This window comes from Cervus elaphus, chromosome 9 (assembly GCF_910594005.1).
Source record: "Cervus elaphus chromosome 9, mCerEla1.1, whole genome shotgun sequence".
Taxonomy (NCBI): domain Eukaryota; kingdom Metazoa; phylum Chordata; class Mammalia; order Artiodactyla; family Cervidae; genus Cervus; species Cervus elaphus.
Genome location: NC_057823.1, coordinates 51,623,554 through 51,645,935, shown reverse-complemented (window position 1 = coordinate 51,645,935; position 22,382 = coordinate 51,623,554). Strand labels below are relative to the sequence as shown.

Below are 22,382 nucleotides of genomic sequence, written 5' to 3'. Positions count from 1 at the left end.
TTAAGCTGTGTGGAATCAAGAGTAAAGAATATTGCATATTTCATTGGACTGTAATTTCTTCATAGGAGTAAAACGTGTAACAAAATATACGGATGTATATGCAACCTCTCCCCATCCCACCCTGAAAACCTGGTTGTTGCACATTATTCATCAAGCAGAAGAGAACCACGGTCAGTGGCCTGGACCAGCTGAGTATTAGAGACCGAGACGGGGAGCATGTTACGGAGACGAGACTCGAGCAAGGTGAGTGAGGATGTGATGGTGGAAATCTGGAGAAAGCGTGACAAGGAGGGAGAGCGTGGCCGCCAGCAGCACGTGGGGCTGAGAGGAGGGCTGGACCAAGCGGGGAGAGTGATAGTGGGCGCTGGAGACAGTCCCAACATTCCCCTGAGGAGCTTTGTCTCAGGGGAGGGAGACGCGGACCCAGAAAAGCTTTTTGTCTCTTTAAACTCGGGTCTATGACAACATATTTTTTTTTTTTTAATGACAACATATTTTTGTGTGCTGATGAGAACCACTGGGGGAAGGCAAACTTGGTCAGGCAGGAAATGGGTAAGAATTGAGGGCTAGAATGCTTTTGAACTGGGATCCAGTGACTAGTCACGGGGTGTCCTCACCCAGGAGCCTGGAGAATCCCCGCAGGCTGACATGCAGTCTTGAGGGCCTGTGCGGGAACGGGGCAGGTGCTGCGGGAGCCTGAGGGCCTCTCTGGGGCTCCTGAGGGCTGGTCAGAACCTGGGGGCATTAGAGGGACTGTCTTGGCGGCTGGGAGGAGGGGCTGGGCAACTCGTGAGCTGTGTGACTTGGGTGAGGGAGTCGGTCCCCACTCCTGTAGTTTGAGGGGCAGTAATAGCAACACATCATGGGCGGTAAACAAGCAACAGGGGGATGTGGGTGAAGCCTTACACGGGCCCTGGGTGTGCCCAGCATGCGGCAGCTCCTCCTCTTCCTTCAGTGGGGCGGTGATCCTTGCCTGGGTGGAGAGTGGAAGCTGTGAGGATTAAGGCTGCAGAGGTGAGGGGGTTCCTTTGTAGTGTCTGCCCAGGGGTTGTGGGAGGCACTGCCCTGTGGTTAGCAGGGCAGAGGGGAGGGCAGCAGGGCTCTGCCCACCACACTGAGGTCGTGGCCAGAGCAGGGGTGCGGGGCGGCTGGGCCCAGAATGCCAGGCTGAGGCGCCAAGGGGAGGAGCTAGCCTGAGGAGGTGTCACACAGGGAGGAGGCTGCCCTGGCTGAGAAGCAAGAAGCCTCAGGATGTGAGGGGAGGGGAGACAGTCCTCTTAGTGGTGGCCAAGGGGCAGGAGCAATCCCCACACAGACACGGTGAGGCTGGTCTCCCCCGAGCTCAGCCCATAGTCTGAGGAGGGCGGAGGACTCAGGATTGCTGGGCAAGATCTCTGATGCCACCTCTGTGACCTGCTTTCTGCCTCCCAGTATCTTCTGATTGACTGGTTTAAATCATTCACAGTTAAACAACTATTTCTCAAGCATGTGCCAGGGCCTTTGCGAGGTATGGGGTCACCAAGACCACCGCCTTTTCCCCAGGGAATGCCAGATGGCCCTGTGTGGGCTGGCACTGCGATGCCACATGCTGGGGGCAATGGCCAAGGCCTGGTGAGAAGGGGGTGGTCGTGGGCCACGCTTGCCTGTCATGGTCCAAGGGGAGATTTTAGGTGCTACAGCAATGAACACTTTACTAAAGTTAATTTTAATGTGTATTAGAAAAACTGTAGTACATCAAACATTTCATAGCTTTAAGCTCAGTAGAACCTTCATCTTTTTGGTCAAGTGTGTGCTATTAATGTTGGGATGGCGAAGGTGATGCCTGAAACATGCAAGTGATGGGCTCATGGGGGGCAGCGTGTGGGCATCCCAGGAATCGCCTCCAGTGGGCAACGTGGGTGCAGAGGGCACGGCCAGTCCAGATACTCCCAGGGCAGGCATGGGGTCTCTGAGGGCTGTGTGCAGAGGACTGACTCTTCAGAAATGTTTTTGGAAGCTTCTTTTACCACTTGGTGGAGACTGGATAATGGATGCTGGGGGCTGAGGGAGGGGGCTGTCCAGACCAGGGTGGGCTCAGCCTCAGAGAAGTGGATGGGCTGAGCGGACAGGTGGACTAGACGGTCTACCTGGTGCTGGGGTGCGGGGCTGTAGGTCATGGCAACAAAAGCCACGAGTGTTCCAAGTGTCAGCGTGGATTCTGAGTCATCCATGAGGAGGGGCCGAGTGAAGGGAGGTCAGTGTCTGTGGGCCTGGCCCCACTAGGGATTCCCCGGGTCCCCAGGGTACCTGTTCACTGTGTCCTGGGCCTTGGAGAGTGGATTCCTATCCCTGTGAAGCAGGGAGGCAAAATACCAGGGGAGGTCTTTCTGATAGAGACTTTTGACAAGACACCTGAAGGAGATCTTGAGAAGGAATGGGGGTCTCTGGGGAGAGCAGAACCAAAAGTGGCAAAGGGCAGATGCAAAGAATGGTGAGAGGAAAGGCCAGAGACAACAAGTGGCCACACTCATCAATAGGACTCTGGCTTTTAGGCCATGGAAGGCACTGGAAGGTTGAGCTAAGAGAACGACATGCTCTGACTCGTCTCTGAGGGGTTACTGTGAGCCATGGAAACAGGGTGATCGGGGACGCCTGGTTTGGGCTGGGAGGGCGGTGTGGGGAAGGCAGCCACTGCAGTGGTCCACATGCAGATGACTGTGGGAGCCACCTCCTGGCCTGTGCCCCTGTGTTGTCCCCTCCCACCATGGACCACGGGTGGTTTGTGTTACCAACGTAACTGACGGCATCACGTATCGCTTTGAGGATCAGGTTTTTAAAACGTGCGGTAGCTTCCATCTGGTTGCCATCCTCTTGGTTCGCTCACTCTGGTGGGGGCGGGGGGCAGCTGCCACGGCGTGAGCTGTTCTGCGGGAAGGCAGGCCCACCGGGCACGGACCGCAGCCTCTCGCCCCCGCCCCGTGAAGGAGCCTCCAAGTGGCTCACAAGCCTTCAGAGACACAGCCTCAAGAGACCCAAGAGTCAGAACCTTCCACTCGGCTGCTCCTGGATTCCTGATCTTCAGAAACTGTGAGTGATGCTTGTTGTCTTGGCTGCTGAGTTTTAGGGCAGTTTGTTATATGCTGAGAGAAGCTAATGCAGTGATGAGGCCTTAGACCAGCTGATGGCGAACAGAACTGGTGAGAAGTAGTTGGCCCCAGCATACATTTCAAAGGGAAGAATCTGTGTGAAATATGTACAAAGACATCCAAGTGGAGAGTATAGGAGACCGCCAGTTTTAGAAGTCTAGTTCTAGGAAAAGTTGGCATTTGGATGGTATTTAAAGCCAGAAATCTGGCTAAGATCAGGAGTGAGCAGAATCAAAGACAAGAGGCTGAGGACTGAGCCCTGGGACAGACAGCACAACTTCGAACAGCTAGGAAAAGGAGGAGAGGAGCACTGCGTGAAGAAGACAGAAAACCAGAGTGAGGTGCTTCGGAGGACAAGGGAGGAGCTGTGAGCAGGGAGGGCCTGTGCACCTGGGCCGCTGACGGTGAGAAGAAGATGGGAGTGCAGAGCTGACTGGAATGGCGGGAAGTGAGGAAGGGGAGACAAGGATGACACACTCTTTAGGGAATGGGGATGTAGGCTGGGAAAGGACAGCAGGTTTAGGAGGTTTGTAAGGCAGCCATTATCATGGTACAGTTGCAAACCAGTGGGGATTATTCAGAAGGGGAGGGGTGACATCCAGGGAGATATCAAGGATGCCGCTGAGGTTCTGACCTGCACCCTGAGGTGTGGACATGTGAATTCCCGTGTGGGCGTGGCCCTCCCAGCCGGCCCAGCCTGGAAGCTACAGGGAGGTGCAGCCCTGAGCCCTGTGCAGTCTGCTGTCTCCCTGGGCAGTACCATCCCCGAAAGAGGGCCAGTGGGAAGCTGGAGCAGAGCAGATGCTGGGGGCCAATCCCGGAGATGTCTGATGTAAAACTCCACTCTACAGGAAGGCAAAGAAAAGGACTCTGGCCCCTTAGACTTGGTTTCATAGTGGACTTTATTGGGGAAAGTTAGTGTAAAAAACATTCAAATTCATAAAATTTAAATAAAGTAAAATTATACCTTGTAGTTATAGTAATTGCTATAGTAATCACAAATAAGGTAAGTCTAAATTACTGCCTAAGCAAACACTATTTTGTCAGGCTTCTCTCCAAAGCCCAAGGCAGGAAGCACTGCAATTATTAGAAGTGAACCCAATGATGAATTTGCATTTGAAGCTGAAGGAAGGTAAAAAAGCATGTTCTGATTATGGCATCACAACATTCTAGCCTGAAAAAAGCAACTTTATTAATGTCCCACAGCAGAGTACATTAGTAATTGTAACCATGCGTTAAAACCCTCGTTTCACGTTATAAAGAGAGTAATCCATTTTTTTAAGATTACATTGTTTTAATTAGTTTTGTGTGACCTGTCCCTCTAAAGACCTGTCTGGGAATGTTCCTTTCTCCAGGACCTCCTAAGACGCCCAGGATGCTTGCTCCGGGTCGTCTTTGGTCATTTACTACCAGCCAAGTGGCCAGAACTGGGGGAAGCCCCTCCCTGAACCAAGGTGCAGGCAGATACCCTCTCCCAAACCTACTGCTGCCACCACTAGGAGGACAAGCATCTCAACTTGGTCAACAGTGTTACTAACATGTTCATGTGGGAGTCTCTTTGGTTACGGAATTTTTACTTTTAATTATTTAGGAGTATAAAAAATATAGCTAGATATATGCTCCTGAATTCTATGACTGAAACACAAGTACGTCCTTGCAAAATTCACCAGGTTGGCCAGGTCTCAAGAATCTATTTCCCCTATGGAATCTAACATCAGTTTTCTGTTTAGCAAATACACAAGAGTAAAGAACGGTGAGGGATCTTTAGGAGGGCCGGAGGCAGCCTTAAATGCTGTCCATAGCTTTGAACTCACTGAGGGCCTGCACGGGGTTCACATGCTTCTTCTGAGATGCCCTTTTAATCTTGGTCTGCGTCTCATCCTGTTTCTCTCTCTTCACCAAGGGCTTTTTCTCAGGCGCCTTCATCTTCCACGACACAGCAGGGAGGTTGAGGGACGCCATCCCCTGGGACTTCTGGTATTTGGTGGAGGCCACGTACGATGCCTTCACTGTCTGCACCACCGCATTCATCAAGTTCTTTGCAGCTTGGATCAGGGACATGGCGCTGTCCACCTGAGAGGCACAGACGGGAGGTGAGGAGCACAGGCCAGGGTCTGGGGAGGAAGGTCCAGCTGGCCTGTCGGTCCCTGACAGGGAGGCCCCACTACCCCCGGGCCCGGCAGCAGCCCTCGTTCCTGATCAGCTCTCCCGACGGCTAGGTGCTGTCATCCAAACACCCTGAAAATGCCTGTGTTTCAGATCTTCTGAAGGGAGGAGTAATAAAAACATAAGGTACCATTTGCCCTACCCCTCAACAACAGTTTTCACTCAAACAAGGTGGGGGACGATCTGCAGAAGAAACACTGTGAACAGCCACAGGGATGGGTGGGGGGGCTTAAGTCAGCCTCCTGGACAGAGAGCCCCATGCTTTCAGTAATGACCCAGGGGGCTCCCCTCACATTTAGAGAAGATGGTAATCGCTCCCCAGAGACAGGGGCATTGATGTTGGACAAGGTAAGCAAATGGTCTAAGTATGTCCAACATTCAAAGTTCTTTGAAAGGAAATTGTGTGGGGTTTAGCAGAAGCTATGAGGCTTCCATGGAGGGAGGTGTCCTTGTTCCCCTAGGGTGACAGGTCCAGAACTGTGCTGTGACCTGGGAAACAGACAAGGGGACAGAGTATACTGGGGTTCATTGAGGGTAGAGGGGGTTTGAGAAAGCCTGTATGTCTCTGCAATTTCTGAACAGGCTCACTTTCTCTATAGAGGAAGAAAAGAAAGGAGGATAAAAATAATCTTTCCCACAGAAGCAAAAGGGAAGAGGCCAGCAGAGTCAGGGCTCCTAGCTGTCACCAACCATGCTCAGTGGAGCTGCAATGCGCACAGAGGAGCCGGCGTGCAGCCCTCAGCCTCTGAGTCCCCTCCCAGCATGTCCTCCCCACTGACAGACGAAACTTACCCCAGAGACAACCAGCTCCCCGCCAAGGTTCTGCACCTCGGCCTTGACTTTGCTGCAGATGTTGAGCTGGTGGCAGTAGAGGGCAATGCGCTGAAGGTAGGCCAGCAGGTCCTGCTTGCAGGCTGAGTCTGGGCACTGATGAGAGAGCAGACTTAGCACCAAGCCCTCTGAAACACACCCACCCCTAGGGCTATTCTCACACGCTCAGTCACACCCCAGCTTCCACACTCAGTGCTGCAGCAAGGACGAGAGAGGATTATCCAGGTTCCCGGGCTGTCACCACCCTCAGCGACTCTGCTGGGGTCCCTGCCACTAAGTGAGAGCGAGAGTCTGCCTCTGGAGAAAAGGGACAGTGCCACAAGCTACAGCGAAGGGCTGTCTGCTCAGAGGGACCAGACCTCCGATGTGAGCACTGTAAACACCTGATGAAACGAGAGTCATTTCAGGCAAAGATGGAGAACAAGTGAATCAACCAAAGCAAGCAGGGCACCTCTCAAGTGTTGACGCAAACACCTCCCTTCTGTGAGGCTGGGGTTCTTTATTCTCAGGAGCTCCTGAAGCATGGCAGAGCCATCCCTCATTTGCATTTTAAAATGGTTGTGTAAGAAGACCGTGTTAGGAGCTGTGCGGAGGGCAGAGCAGGGAGTCAGTGAGGAGAGGCCATAGTCTTGTGGGCATGGGCTATGCACGATAGACTGAGTGGTGGCTGCTGAGAGGAAGAGACCAGGTGGTGCTCACATTCGTGTGGCCAGTAGATGTACTGGGGATGAGTACCAGATTATACGTGAAAGAGGGGCATTGAGGAGGGCTTCCACGTCTTTGGCTCGAGCAGTGGGGGGCCACTGTGACTCCAGCAGCCCTGATGCAGGCTGAGCATGTGGACACTTGAGGGAAAGAGTGGGAAGGCTTTGTAACTATAGCTGAAAATGACTTGTAAACTTTCCTGGAGGTTTACACTTTTTTCAACACATCAGTAGAGAAAAGGGATGAAGGCTGGGTGGTTGGGAACACTTGGGCACATCATGCGTCCAAAGCACCAGACAGAAGAGTTCCTGATTCCTACATGAGACACGCCCACAAGAGGCTCTCACACACTTAATTTCAGTATATCATTGGGGCTTGCAGAATTAGCTCCTACCCAGAGCTGACATCCTCAAGAGATCTGAAGACCTAACAGTAAAGGTTGGTTTTAGCTGTCAATCAAGGCAAGATTTTAGGACATACACACCTGCTCCAGAGATGTGCTGTAATGCAAACTGGGTCTGTCTTACAAAACTTGTCAAAGAAACAGGAATTCAGAAATCCTTAAAACTCTATACTGATGTTAATCAAGCAGGTTGGTGAGTTAAGAATAATGTCTGAGATGGGAAAAGTGCTGTGGCTCATGAAAAAAAACACCGTTACCACCACCAGGCTGCCCGAGTCCAGGATGAACTTTGAGGCTTGTGGGGCTACTCTGTTACTTACATGGTCTGCAATGGTGCGGCCAAGCTTATCCATCCTGGAGCCTGCCTCAGCAATTTTCTTGGCGGCACTGATCACATCTGATGTGTTTTTGAGTGGTCCTTTACCTCTGAAAAAAGGGAACAAGGATGATTGTAACTAAAGCCCTCGTAGGTGGAGATGAGCAGCACCTCCTGCCTGCGTGAGGGGGCCTGCAGGGAGGGGCTGCTCACCGGGTGAAGTCCGTCATCTCCATCATGATCATGCACATCTGCTTGGCCAGCACGATGATGTCATTGCCACTGTCGTCCCACTTGGACACCTCAGCATCCAACTTGCTCTTTTCTTCCTGAAAACTAGCCACCTGTTCTGCAATCTTTGCTTTCTGCTCCTGGGGAAGCTGAGCCATGATCGCCTGAAATCAGAAGCACAGAAAGCTCTTACATAAAGAGAATATGAAGTTCTCACAGTGCATTAACCAAGAATATTTCCACCAAGCAATCTATGACATAGGTAGGATGATGCTTTAATAGGTTTCATTTTGCCTGAAGAGCCACTTATTTTGCGCAAAAGTTTATAGCTTCCTGACCCACTTTCAAGACTAAGTTTTGGTAAAGAGAAAAACGGGGTATGAGGGGCTGAAGGCTAATGTACAAGCTTCGTGATCACACCTGCACAGGGACAAAACCTGCTTAATTTAATTCTTTAAAAAGTTTCATCATCTGAAGTTAGAACAACAAATACCACATTAGACAGGTGGAATCTGATTTTTTAAAAACGATACAAATGAACTTATTTACAAAACAGAAACAGACTTGAAAAACAAACTGAGGGTTGATTACCAAAGGGGAAACATGATGGGGGTGTGGGTAAATCAGGAGCTTGGAATGAACATACAGTATTTTATACATATAAGATAACCAAGGACCTACTTTATAGCACAGCAAATTCTACTCAATATTCTGTGATAACCTATGAAAGAATCTAGAAAAGAATGAATATATGTATAACTGAATCACTTTACTGTACACTTGAAATTAACATAACATTGTAAATTAACTATACTCCAATAAAATTATTTTGAAGAAAAATAAACTTCCTTTAACCTTAAAAAAAAAAAAAAAAAAAAATCCTCCGCCTCCTGCCATGGGGATGAGGGAGGGGCTAATGCATGCAGGCCTTTCCCTGGTGGTACGGTATATACATCTCCAACTTTCGAAGATGACCCAGAAGTAGTCTTAAAATGTAAGTTTTAAAAAAGGCAGAAGAGAACCTGCTGCAGAGCGTACTTCTCAGGTGCCTGAGACGGCACTTACACCTGAGCCTGCGGCACCTGGAGGCCCGCTGCCTACCTCAAGCCCCAGACTCAGGCATGGGGCTCCTCTCGACTCAGCTCCCCAAGTGCTAGGACCCAGTGGGGCTTAAAGCAGAGATGAACCCGCTGTTCAAAACAACTTCTAAGGGTGAAAAAAGACTCCTTAGTAATATTTCTTGGCATCCTCCCAAAAACATAAATGCAATTGATTGAAGATTTAACGACTCAAATGAATGCAATGGCTCTGATTTTCTTGAATGTACCACTGTTATTTTTTTCCCCATGAATAATTAAATAGTTCATGCCCATGGTATCATTGAGGTAGGCAAAGACAGCAATCTTTTTTGAGTTTCACTGTCCTATTAACAAGCATTGCATTGACTGGAGCATAGCGCTTTCCTGACTCAGGGCTCTTCATAAACCAAAGCCTCAGGGTACAGCTGAGGGGCCCATGTTCCGGCCCTGCTGTAGCTGAGGAGACATTCTGGATGAACCTACAATGGACTAGCAGGTGCCACAACTTAGGATAAGGTTCCACTCCCAGAGAAAATGAGAGGAAAAATGGTGTTCTCAATAATGAGAAAAAAGAAAAAGTTAAGAACAGAAGAGAGACAGGGAGGTCTGCAGGACAAGTTAAACCTGGTCCTTACCCGGGCACTCTGGCCAGCTATTAGCTGGTCATCTTCTGTCTGGACGCTTGTCCTGCTTCTGACATCAAAGTCTTCCGTCTCAAAGTCAGAGTCATCCAGCTCCTCAGGGGTCTGCCACCAAGACAGAATGACAAGTCAAACACAACCCTGGGCTGCCAGCAGCCCCGAGCCCCTGGGCCCACAGCCCCAGGGTCTCATGTAAAGACATCCAGAATTTTCTGCAGTATTCCAAACAGCCGTGAGCAATGAAGTTAAAATTGCTCAATATTTGAACCCTGCTTCATTGATGCATGTGTCAAGCAGTCCGTTCAACAAACAGCAAGCAAAGGCACCACACCAGCATTCCCAAAGGACTTAGGGGGTTTCAGTTTCTACCAAAGAGTCAAGACTCTGCTTAACAAAAGGTTTTCATTTCATGTACTTCTCCAACACCTGCATCTTAAGACAAATGTGAGAGTCGTTCTGGGTGAAAAACATACTGTAGTAAAAATAGCAGTTTCATACATTAAAGAGATTCTTATAACTTTGCCATTTTTTTATGGAAAAAGAAAAGTGAATACTGGGATTTCTCTTAGGTTAGCAAAGGTTGATCTGAGGAGTAAAAACAGACAATGTATTTTTATATACTTTTAAAACAAGACAATGTATTTTTATATACTTTTTATTCAAGGAAAAGAAAACATGGCAGATAAAGTCTGAGTAAATACCAAAGGAACTGATTACCTTTTTGCTTTAATTATGAAATAAAAATTCTTATTTTGTACACCCTCCAGCCTCTCGTGATTAGCTGCTGACTTGAAACATAATGTAATCTTCTGGAAATTATCAGCAACAGGGCAGCAGGCAGAACAGCTGGGGTTGGCTCTTGGCCCGGCTGGCCGGCCTGTGACAAGAGGGCAGTGAGGCGAGTCCCTCATCTGCACCAGGACCTAATCCAACCCCAGCCTGAGGGCTTCCTGTGAGGAAGCATCCGGACTGCCCAGAGCATGTTGGGTTTGTACAGGTGTGAAGGCTGGGCCTGTCCCTCTGTGTAGAGGTGAGGACTTTGGGGGTCACTTGAGGCACCAGTGAGTCACACGTCAGTGCAACACCTGGAGTCCAGCTGCTGTTGGCCATTGTGATTCTGGGGTGACAGACACTTGAGCCTTATTAGTGAGGGGTGCCTCTTAACAGGATCTCAAAAAAAACAAAAACAAAAAAACAGGATCTCTACTTCCCCACCTTCCTCCATAGCCCATCACAGACCCAAGAGCTGTTCTTACCAGGAAAACCAAATTATCTCCCAGTTGTTCACTCACCTGTTGAATATCTGTGTGCCAAGCAAGCAGTTCTGGGCCTTTAAGGTACAGAATGACAAAGACAGACATCCCCGAGCTCACAGACACAAAACTGCAGGCACCCAAGGGTGTGGACAGTGAGACAGAAGCAGCTGTGTGAATCCAGGTGAGAGATGCTGGTGGCCTAGACCAGGGTAGGAGCCATGTTTGGAATACCTATTTATTGTGAAGGCAGATCCAACAGGATCTGCTGATAAATCAGATTCAGCGTATGAGGCAAAAAGTGGAATCAAAGATGAATCTAAAGTTTGGGCCTAAGCAAGTGGAAGACAGACATGCCATCAACTGATGAGAGAACAGGGTGGATCGAGGCGGAGCTCACTTTGGGGATGACAAGCTTGAGGCAGACAAGCGAGAGGCAGCAGGCAGGGTGGCCAGAAGAGTGGGCCACAGGAGTCAGCCTCTCATTTTTATGCTCCAAGTGAATGAGTACAGTCAGAAAAGAGACAGGTGAGAAACTGCACTACAGGGTGTACCCCTGGTCAGGGGCTGCGAAGATTAAGGATGAGGAGAAACCAGCAAGACTAAGGAGGAGGGGATTTTCTTATGATGCGAGAAATTAAGGCGTAACATTTGTCTGCTGGGGGAAAAGTGCTGGAGTAATAGGGAACGAGACCCAGTGCAGGGAACAGGCTCAGCCAGGAGCAGATGATCAAACCACCTCAGGATCCTCGGGAACGATGGATCCCTGGTGACTCAGGGTGAAGTGTCTGCCTGAAATGTGGGAGACCCGGGTTTGATCCCTGGGTCGGGCAGATCCCCTGGAGAAGAAAATAGCAACCCACTCCAGTATTCTTGCCTGGAAAATCCCACGGATGGAGGAGGAGCCTGGTGGGCTACAGTCCATAGGGTTGCAGAGTTGGACATGACTGAGTGACTTCACTTTCACTTTTTTAGGATCCTCAGTAAAACGGTTACCAGGGCCAGACAGGTAGGATGGGGCACAGGTGGGGAAAGGTGAGGCAAGCAGGAAGGTATGAACTGTTCCCAGACTCTATGGCTGTGTAGCACCAATAGTGACCCGGGACCCCATCCTGCAGTCAGATGGCTGTACTTCTATGCACCATGTTCAGCAGGAGACAGGATTTCACTAGGGTTGTATTTTGAAAGGCAAATAAGGGGAGTAAAAGGGTGCAAAAGAGATTGGTACTGATGAAACAGAAGCTGGAATAGGAGTGAGGGTTGCAAGTGGGGAGGACCAACCGGCTGAAGATCCTGATGGACTCAAAGCACTGTTGGGAGTCACAGAACCAAAGGGAGCAGCTGACTGAAGGGATGATGGAGATGCTGGTTATGACAAGGAACAAGCAAGAGTAGGCCAGAGGCTGCGTACGAGGAAGGACAAGACATCAAGAAACCAAGAAGCCCTGGGGCTGGAAGGATGGCTCCTGAATTAAATCAGGGCAAAAAGGAGGAGCTAAACCAAGGCTGCTGCAGCTCTACCTGTCCTCGATCTCTGAGCCCTCCCAGGTGACCACACCCAGGTTCCATCTCACCACACCTGCCAGAGCCTCTTACATGCTTACTCTCCAACACAGCAGTAAGCACGCAAGAAACAGCTACTACGTGCCAGGCCTTGACCTGAACATGTTATCTCCAATTCATCCCATCAAAGCTATCAACACCATCATCTGCATCTCAAAGAGACGAGGGAACTTGCTGAGAGTCTCAGATGTGAGGAGGAACGCTGCTTCCACAGAACAGGCCCTAGATTTGCAGGCATCCTGGGGTGTGTGCAGTGCCAGCTCATTTAAAACCCCAAAGGCATTAACCTCAGACACTCAACTCATGATTATTAATGTTTCTTCTATTCTCTGTCAGCATGCAAAGAACTTTGGAAAAACAGGGCTGCATTTTGCCACGACTGGTGCGCTTGACCCGGGGATCCCTTCGCATCTCTGGAGGCCAGGCCTCCCTGAGCATGGGCCGCTCTCCAGCACAGCAGCAGGGGTGAAGAAAGCAACAGGCTCCCCCAGATCCCCTCCCAACCCCCAGAACGTGCAGGTGACCCAGGCCTGCAGAACAGCCAGCCGTACAATCCTTGAGCCATTCTCTCGGCTCCTTAACCCAAGAGGAGTGCAGTAATGCCCAAGTGTTTCTACACTGCATACAGAATGCATCCAGCCGGATCCAACTACCTTAGGAATGGCCTCTGTTTCCAGCTGAGGGGGTAAAAAGTGGGACAGAACCCTGCCCACCTTGGGAGGTCTGACTAGCAAACCATGAAGGTGTAACGGAAACTCCCTAACATGACTAGATTGTCAGCAGAGCCCAGTAGCCGTCTACTCAGCAAGCCTGCGTTCCAAATGCTGGCTCTGTGGCTACGGCAGGGCTGGCCCGAGCCTGGGGGAATCCAGGTGACCCCAGGAGAGCTTGGCACAGGTCCTGCTCTCAGCTTCCAGAGCAACACATTCATGCTCAGAACAGGGTGTGACGGATCAACTGCTATGTGAGTCCCAGCCTAGCACATGGGATGATCACAGAGGAGGTGGTGGTTTCTCAAAACCCCATTGTTCATGCCCACTCCCGGGGATCCCAGACACACTGTCTCAGATGGTGAGAACTGCCGCTGGCTCAGAGGACAGGTCAAATGGGGCCCAGAGCAGGTGGCACTTCCCTTCAGCCATGGTGAGAGGGCCCGACACTTGGCCCTGAGATCAGGAGCAGCACCAAGGGCTGCATGCCCCTCATCCTCACCCTTGACACCCTGGGGCTCTAGACCCCGTCTGCCTGCCAGCCCTCTGAGGCGAGGAGTGCTCCATGTAAAGAACAGCTTCAACCTGCATAAAGTAAATACTCCCTTCTCTGAAATTCACTGATGAACCTTTATTTTCTGTCACTGCCCTTTAACTCAAGAGGAAGCCTCAACTCATACTATGACCCCTTTTCTCAGCCCAAGTTTGGGCTCTAACTTGGAACTAAAAGTCATTTTAGACAACGTAATTAAACATATCTCCTTCTAACAGCTCTTAGATTCATGGTTTTAATATACTGCCAACACATCTGTTGAGTTCCAGAATGATGCATTGCTCAAGTTTAGCAAATGATAAGAAGAAAGCTGTTAAAACATCTGAAATGCAGTTACTCACCCTTATCATCAACACTGCTTTCCTGATGTCCCGGATGCCATCGTACACCAGGCGGGAGGCATCGATAAACTCGTTCTCATCCATGGGCTGGGCGGGGTCTGAGCTGAGGGCTTCCACAGCCGCTTCCACTTGCTCAGTAAAACGTGGCATGACTGTGGAGAAGAGAGCCGATAACATCACCACCAGACCTCCTAAATCCCTCAGTCAGATGGAGAGAGGCAGAGTGTATGATGAAGAGCCTCTGCTTCTACCTATGTGAGAGGTATTTATGGTTCAAATAAATTAAATGCCATATTTTACAAAGACTTGAATCTACTTGTTTGTCTCTGGTCAGATTCTGCATCACAGGATTTAGATGGCTGAGAATTTGAATTGGGATTAACTAGAGGCCTTGCTAGAATGGGACCCTCTTAATTTAGTGTGTTCACTAACTAGAGATATAACTCGGAAGTTCATCTTAAAATACTGAGTTCAGAGTGACTCCCATTACTACCTGTGAGACACAAGCAAGGGAAACGTGTTTGTGTGGTCTTACTGTGGCTGACCAATGACTCCTAAATCTGACGTACCTTCCAGAACTCTTGACCTAAAACCAAACTGAGTCCCAGTGTCCTACTTCCTAACCACAGGGCCATCTGTGTGTGAGGAGCACAGGTAAGGGAGGGAGCCCCACACCTGTGTTGGAGAGCAGCTTGGTTGCTTCCAGCACTTTCTCTGTGTAGACCCCTGGTTCATAGTTGTCCATCTCTGAGGTGACGACATGAATGACCCGGGCAGCCCGGCCTCGAATTGCACCAGCTGTGCGGTCCAGCCCATCCACATCTTTCTCTTGGAGAGCAATGACACATTTGTTCACGTCTTCCAAAATGTGATTCTCTGAGGAACAAACAAAAACAGCTGCATGAGGGAGGAGGCCTCCCACTAGAAGGGGACAGTTTTAAGCTGGTATCTGTCATTCATCAAGGGCTAACTGTGTGCCAGCTACAGTGCCAAAAGCTTTACACATATCATTTCACTCAAGACACCAGATTAGCCATGGGATCAACTCTTCTCTCAGAAACTCGACCTGTAATCACCTCCAAGAATAACCATCTTTATTCCAGGTTTAGAAGACAGAGGCAGAGATGCCCATCTTTCAGAATCCTTGATAACTTCTCTTTCCCTTAAACAATTTCACCGATTTTATATTCCAAAGTCTAAATTAGAAAAAAAGGTTCACTATTCCCAGTCCCTTGCCCCTCACTCCAGGAGATGCCAATGGTATTCAGACAAACGACCAAGACATCAGGATAGCTCTGGAACACGAGAAGGGTCTGGAAGGCAGGCAAAAGCCTTATGGAGCTGGATTTGGAAGATCTACCAGAACTGTTTTCCCTCAAAGACAAAACTTGACCCAGGTACTAGGAACCCCAGAATGAGGAGTCCACTTTAACCTCATCTATAGCGAAGTGGGAGCAACCAAAATGTCCCGGAACAGAGTAATAAATTATGGGCACTGTGCAGCCATTGAAATGGATGAGGATCTGCAGGGGCTGACCCAGAATGGGAAAGGGAATGTTCTCACCACCAGGAACTGTGCAGTCGACCAGCAGACAGCCCTCATGACAGGGCTATCCACACCACATGGGGCCAGTGGGTGAGAGACACAAAGTCTCCAGGTCACTGTCTGGCTATTTCCTTCCTGCTAAGAAAGCAGCTTTCCTTAAGACACACAAGAAATCTGAGAAGCAGTGTCTGTTAAAGACGTGCTCTCTTCCTTAAACCCAGACAGTACATGTCACAATAGGTGAAAGACTACTGACTCTGGTTTTTCTGAAAGAGTCAGGACAATTAGAGCAAATGTTAACCTGTTTAAGAAACTCATTTGGGGACTCCCCTGGTGGCTCGGTGGTAAAGAATCCACCTGCCAATGCAGGAGACACGGGATCAGTCCCTGATCTGGAGGATCCCACATGCCACGTAGCAACTAGGCCCATGTGCCACAACTACTGAGCCCACATGCCTCAGCTACTGAAGCCCGAGAGCCCGCACTCCGCGACAGGAGAAGCCCCCGCTTTCCGCAACTAGAGAAAAGCAGGTGCCGCAATGAAGACCCAGCAGAGCTATACATAAATACAAGTTATAAATGATAAAAACAGAGAAACACAGCTGACCATTTCTTTGCCATCCTGGTTTTGTTTTTGACCTGTCATTATCTAGGACTGGTTCCTGATTTAATTCCCTTCTAAAAGTCATTACCCTTCCCTGATGGCCTCTGCTAACACAGTCATGTTACATAACACAATGTCTAGAAGTGTTATTGCAATAGCTTTACCTCCTAAGATACTTCAAACAAGCAAGAGGACCTGATGCTGCTTCCTCTTATCTCAAAGGGAGCCAGAGGTAAGTGGAAGTACGTAGCAGATCCAGCAAAGAACAGAGCCACCACAACGCCCTGCCTGTGGCCTCTGGATCCCCACTGGGCTCCAGGAACAGGGCCCTCCACTGTGTAGTTCCCTAGAGGTGGCACGCATGGCTTGCACCTACAGAACTAAACATACTCTCACCATGTGATACAGCAATTGCATTCCATGGTATTTATGCAGTGGAGCTGAAGACATAAGTCCACATAAAGACCTGCACACAGATGTCTACAGCAGCTTTACTCATATCTGCCCAACTAGGAAGCAACTGAGATGTTCTTCAGTAAGTGACCTGAAATACTGTGGTACATCCAGACGGTGAAATATTATTCAGCACTTTAAAAAAAATGTGCTATCAAGGTATGAAAAGACATGAAGGAACCTCGGGAGTTGCCAGGTTTTGGAGCAGGGAAGAATGAATAGGTAGAGGACAAAGGATTTTTAGGACAATGAAAACACTCTGTACGATGCTATAATGATGGCTACATTTGTACACTACCAAGAGTGAACAGTGTCACTGTAGGTTCATCAGTTGTAATGAATGTGCTGCTGTGATGGGGGATGTAGATAAAGGAGGCTGTGCATGTGTAGGGGCAGAAAATAGAAAAATCTTTGTACCTTCTTCTTAATTTGGCTTCCTCTCAAATTGCTCTAAAAGTCTTTTTAAAATTCTTTAAATCATCAATTAAAATAAATATCTTTCCAAGGAGCCAAAATATAGCAGTAAAAAAAAAAAGGCGGGGGGGGGGGGGATGAATTACCACAAGACAGCTAACAAGACCATAATTCAGCATCTAACCCTTGCTCCTTGGAAGGAAAGCTATGACAAACCTAGACAGCATATTAAAAAGCAGAGACATCATTTTGCCGACAAAGGTCTGTATAGTCAAAGCTATGGTTTTTACAGTAGTCACATATGGATGTGAGAGTTGGACCAGAAAGAAGGCTGAGCATCAAAGAATTGATGCTTTTGAACTGTGGTGCTGGAAAAGACTAAAGAGAGTCCCTTGGAATGCAAAGAGATCAGCAATCCTAAAGGAAATCAACTCTAACTATTCATTGGAAAGAAAAATGCTGAAGCTAAAGTTCCAATACTTTGACCACATGGTGCGAAGATCTGACTCACTGGAAAAGACCCTGATGCTGGGAAAGGCTGAAGGCAAAAGGAAAAGAAGGGAGCAGCAGAGGATGAGATGGTTAGACAGCATCACTGACCAAACAGACATGAATTTCAGCAAACATCAGGAGGCAGTGAAGGACAGGGAAGCTGCAGTCCATGGGGTCAAAAAGATTCAGACATGACTTAATGACTGAAAAACAACAAAAAATTCAAAAATTAGGAGACTTGTTTGAGTTTATACCACTGCACTACTAAAAGATGAAATGTATTGAACTTTTCACATAAACCAATTTTAGGTCATCCTGTTCCAGCAACACAACAGACTCTACACATGGGCATCACCAGTTTGTCAATACTGAAATCAGATTGATTATGTTCCTTGCAGCCGAAGATGGAAACGTTCTACACAGTCAGCAAAAACAAGACCGGGAGCTGACTGCGGCTCAGATCATGAACTCCTTATTGCCAAGTTCAGACTTAAATTGAAGAACACAGGGGAAAACCACGAGGCCATTTAGGTATGACCTAAATCAAATCCCTTATAATTATACAATGGAAGTGACAAATAGATTCAAGGGATTACATCTGATAGAGTGCCAGAAGAACTATGGACAGAGGTTTATAACACTGTACAGGAGATGGTGATCAAAACCATCCCCAAGAAAAACAAATGCAAAAAGGCAAAATGGTTGTCTGAGAAGGCCTTACAAATAGCTGAGAGAAGAGAAGCAAAAGGCAAAGGAGAAAAGGAAAGGTATACCCATTCAAATGCAGAGTTCCAAAGAATAGCAAGGAGAGATAAGAAGCTTGCCTAAGGGAACAATGCAAAGAAACAGAGGAAAACAATAGAATGGGAAAGACTAGAGATCTCTTCAAGAAAATTAGAGATACCAAGGGAACATTTCATGCAAAGATGGGCCCAATAAAGGACAGAAATGTTATGGACCTAACAGAAGCAGAAGAGATTAAAAAGAGATTAAAAAGAATACACAGAAGAACAATACAAAAAAGATCTTAATGACCCAGATAAGCACAATGGTGTGATCACTCACCTAGAGCCAGACATCTTGGAGTACAAAGTCAAGTGGGCCTTAGGAAGCATCATTACAAACAAAGCTAGTGGAGGTGATGGAATTCCAGTTGAGCTATTTCAAATCCTGAAAGATGATGCTGTGAAAGTGCTGCACTCAATATGCATGCAAATTTGGAAAACTCAGCAGTGGCCACAGGACTGGAAAAGGTCAGTTTTCATTCCAATCCCAAAGAAAGGCAATGCCAAAGAATGTTCAAACCACCGCACAGTTGCACTCGTCTCACACGCTAGTAAAGTAATGCTCAAAATTCTCCAAGCCAGGTTTCAACAGTACGTGAACCAAGAACCTCCAGATGTATAAGCTGGATGTACAAAAGGCAGAGGAACCAGAGATCAAATGGCCAACATCTGTTGGACTATAGAAAAAGCAAGAGAATTCCAGAAAAATATCTACTTCTGCTTTATTGACTATGCTAAAGCCTTTGACTGTGTGGATTACAACAAACCATGGAAAATTCTGAAAGAGATGGGAATATTAGACTACCTGACCTGCCTCCTGAGAAACCTGTATGCAGGTCAAGAAGCAACAGTCAGAAATGGACATGAAACAACAGACTGGTTCCAAATTGGGAAGGGAGTACATCAAGGCTGTATATTGTCACTCTGCTTACTTAACTTCTATGCAGAGTACATCATGTGAAATATTGGCTGGATGAAGCACAAATTGCAATCAAGATTGCTAGGAGGAATATCAGTAACTTTGGATATGCAAATGACACCACCCTTATGGCAGAAAGGGAAAAGGAACCAAAGAGCCTCTTGATGAAGGTGAAAGCAGACAGTGAAAAAGCTGGCTTAAATTCAACATTCAAAAAACTAAGATCATGGCATCCGGTCCCATCACTTCACGGCAAATAGATAAGGAAACAATACAGCGAGAGCCTTTATTTCCTGGGCTCCAAAATCACTGCAGATGGTGACTGCAACATGGAATTAAAAGACGCTTGCTCCCTGGAAGAAAAGCTATGACTAACCTAGACAACATACTAAAAAGCAGAGAGCATTACTTCACTGACAAAGGTCTGTATAGTCAATGCTTTGGTTTTTCCAGTAGTCATGGACGGTATGAGAGTTGGACTATAAAGAAGGCTGAGTGCTGAAGAACTGATGTTTTTGACCGTGGTTTGGAGAAGACTCTTGAGAGTCCCTTGGACTTCGAAGAGATCAAACCAGTCAATTCTAAAGGAAATCAGTCCTGAATATTCACAGGAAGAACTGATGGTGAAGCGATAATACTTTGGCTGCCTGATGCGAAGGACTGACTCACTGAAAAAGATGCAGATGCTGGGAAAGATTGAAGGCAGGTGGAGAAGGGGATGACAGGATGAGATGGTTGGATAGCATAATTGACTCAATGAACATGAGTTCAATGGACATGAGTTTGAGCAAGGTCCAGGAGATCAAGGCCAGGAAAGCCTGGCGTGCTGCAGTCCATTGGTCACAAAGAGTCAGACGTGACTGAACAAGAACAATGAACCCATCATAAGAATAAAGGGATTTAGAGCCCATGTTTAGATCAGAAACACCTTTTATATACTTATTATGTCAATATGTATGTAAATAATACCTACATATCCCTTAAACTAAGCAGACTGGTACTGAGCCTGCCTACCATACTAGGCCTTAGGCTAAAAATTGCTACTTTTACTGAATCTAACACAACAAACATCTGGAGAAGGGGAAGAGAAGGAATGAAAAAGAAACAATGTTGCTAATTAAACTACGAACCAAAGTTTTCTCATATCACTGATTTTCAAGACTCATCCCAGTTTTAGGATTGTTAATACTTGGGGTGGGAAAGCACCTTCTGGAATCACTAAAGAACACCATTCTTTTTCATTCATTAAACAAAGTGGCCCAAACTTCACCAAGGATTTATTAACCTTCATCTTGGCAAGTAGTTTTTAAAAATCAATTTATATTTTCTTGAATTTTTACAGGTTTTCTTCCAGATGAACCCAAACCAGGGAAGGGCCTGCCATTCTTTAGCCACCAAGGAAGGCTTCTATTTCAGGAAGCTGCTAAAGTAACATTTTCTACACTCACTGAGAAAGCTCCAGCCAGCTGAGGCCAATATGTACCCAGGACACAACCAACCTGTTCTCTACACTTGAACCCTAAGGGAGAAGTGAGTTCCCACTGGACATACATGCAAACATAGGAGGGTTGGAGGTACCCACACTAACTTAAGCTATAAGTTACTTTAATCTTTAACAGAATTTCTAAGGAAACTCCATTCCAAGTAGACACACCAATTTGGATCCCATTAAAAATTACTCTTGATGGTTCAATATAGTCTTTATCTGTAGATGCTTCAAACAGGGAAACACACACACAAACACGACACTCTTATCTCCAAGGGATCATATTATGGACATTAATATACCTGGTTTTCATTTGAAAATCTTTCTAGGACTGCCTCTGCAGATCTACCTCAGCCATGTCAATGGCTGTGCTGTACCCTACTGAACAGACGGCGAGGCCATCATTTGCTTATCCAGTCTTCTCTTAAGCGTTTTGGTTGAAGTGAACATCCTTGCACAGGTTACTTTGGCAAACATCTGTGTACCCATCTCTCGGGAAAATTTCTAGCAATGGGATTACTAAGTCAAAAGGCATATGTGTATAAAGTAGATGTATGATGCCTAATTGCCCTCTGGGAATCAAGCCAACTGGTATTCTCCAAAAAGCCTGCATGAACTTACACTCGGTCCACAATGTCTAACAGGCCCATCCTGCCCTCCCCTTCCTCTGGATATCTTTTATCAGTGCAGCCTTATGCATACACAAGAGATGACAATATTAATGATCTATATAGAGAATGTACTCCAATATTATGAAAAGAGCCTGAGTGCTTGACATTTCCAATTTTTTTTAAAAATCACAATTACTGTGGAAACCAGGCACAGAGGTATTTAGTGACTTGTTCAATCTAGACTGCATGGGAGTCAGAGATCAAATATCACCACTTCCTTACTGTATTCTTCAGTCCTGGAGTTTTGCGGTTAAACAAACAAAAAAAAACTAGGTACAAAAATCCTTTTATTTAGACCAATCAGACCAAATTATTTTGGCATAGTGACAATGAAGAAGAGAACAAATTACTACTCTTATTTGTTGCCCCAAAGTATCTAATGCATTATATTGTTTCCAAAAGCACTTGGTTAAGAAAAAACAATAAACGCAATTATAACCACTTTAACCTACCATTTGCAACCCAGAAAAAAGAAAAGAAGAAGGGAGGGGTTAGGGTGCAGGAATCAAAACTTCCACATGAAAGCAGAGTAAACGAATGAGAAAGTAAATTGCATGTCCACGGAAAACATTTATCAAATACAATTCAAATGAAATTCAAATAGTCTTTATCGCTTTGATAAATTTCAAACCACTTGTCCTTAAGGAATCAGTCCATATAAATATATTCATGGTTTAGTGAATGTTGTGTAGCATCCTAAATCACCTCCAGTATTTATTTACAAGGCAACATTCTGAATAGAATAGCTTAGGGAAAACGAGTGCCCCTCCCTCTTCCCTGGAAGTGGCTTGCATGTCCCTCTGTATTTTTAAGTGCCACTGGCTCACATCTGATACACAGTGACTCAAGTTCCCCGAGCCCTGCAGCCTCATGAAACACTGGCATCAGGGTCTTGGTGGCTTTACCAAGTTATGCACAATATGACCATTATTTTTTAAGCTGGAAATTTGGGATATAACTTATAATAAGCACAAGGGAACTTCTGAAACCAATGGGACAGAATATGCAGAAATAATGGAGCTAAAACAGCAGAGGGTCCTTTCAGTCCTATCCCCTAAGTAACTTACCCTTGGAAGGGCTCTCATGAGTAGATAG

At 47.0% G+C, this 22,382-nt stretch overlaps 1 protein-coding gene across 3 annotated transcripts in view; it reads right to left on the bottom strand.

Moving 5' to 3' along the window:
• Positions 1 to 4,009: 4,009 nt before the first annotated feature.
• Positions 4,010 to 22,382, bottom strand: part of CTNNA1 (catenin alpha 1) — a 171,328-nt gene continuing 152,955 nt past the window's right edge. For all 3 annotated transcript variants that reach the window (XM_043912890.1, XM_043912891.1, XM_043912892.1), the window contains exons 12-18: positions 14,593 to 14,793; positions 13,918 to 14,069; positions 9,492 to 9,602; positions 7,760 to 7,941; positions 7,551 to 7,656; positions 6,084 to 6,218; positions 4,010 to 5,198 (exon numbers count right to left, since the gene is read on the bottom strand). In XM_043912890.1, the coding sequence (XP_043768825.1) occupies positions 4,911 to 5,198; positions 6,084 to 6,218; positions 7,551 to 7,656; positions 7,760 to 7,941; positions 9,492 to 9,602; positions 13,918 to 14,069; positions 14,593 to 14,793 (1,175 nt within the window). In that variant the 3' untranslated portion in view covers positions 4,010 to 4,910. The remainder of the gene's footprint in view (positions 5,199 to 6,083; positions 6,219 to 7,550; positions 7,657 to 7,759; positions 7,942 to 9,491; positions 9,603 to 13,917; positions 14,070 to 14,592; positions 14,794 to 22,382) is intronic.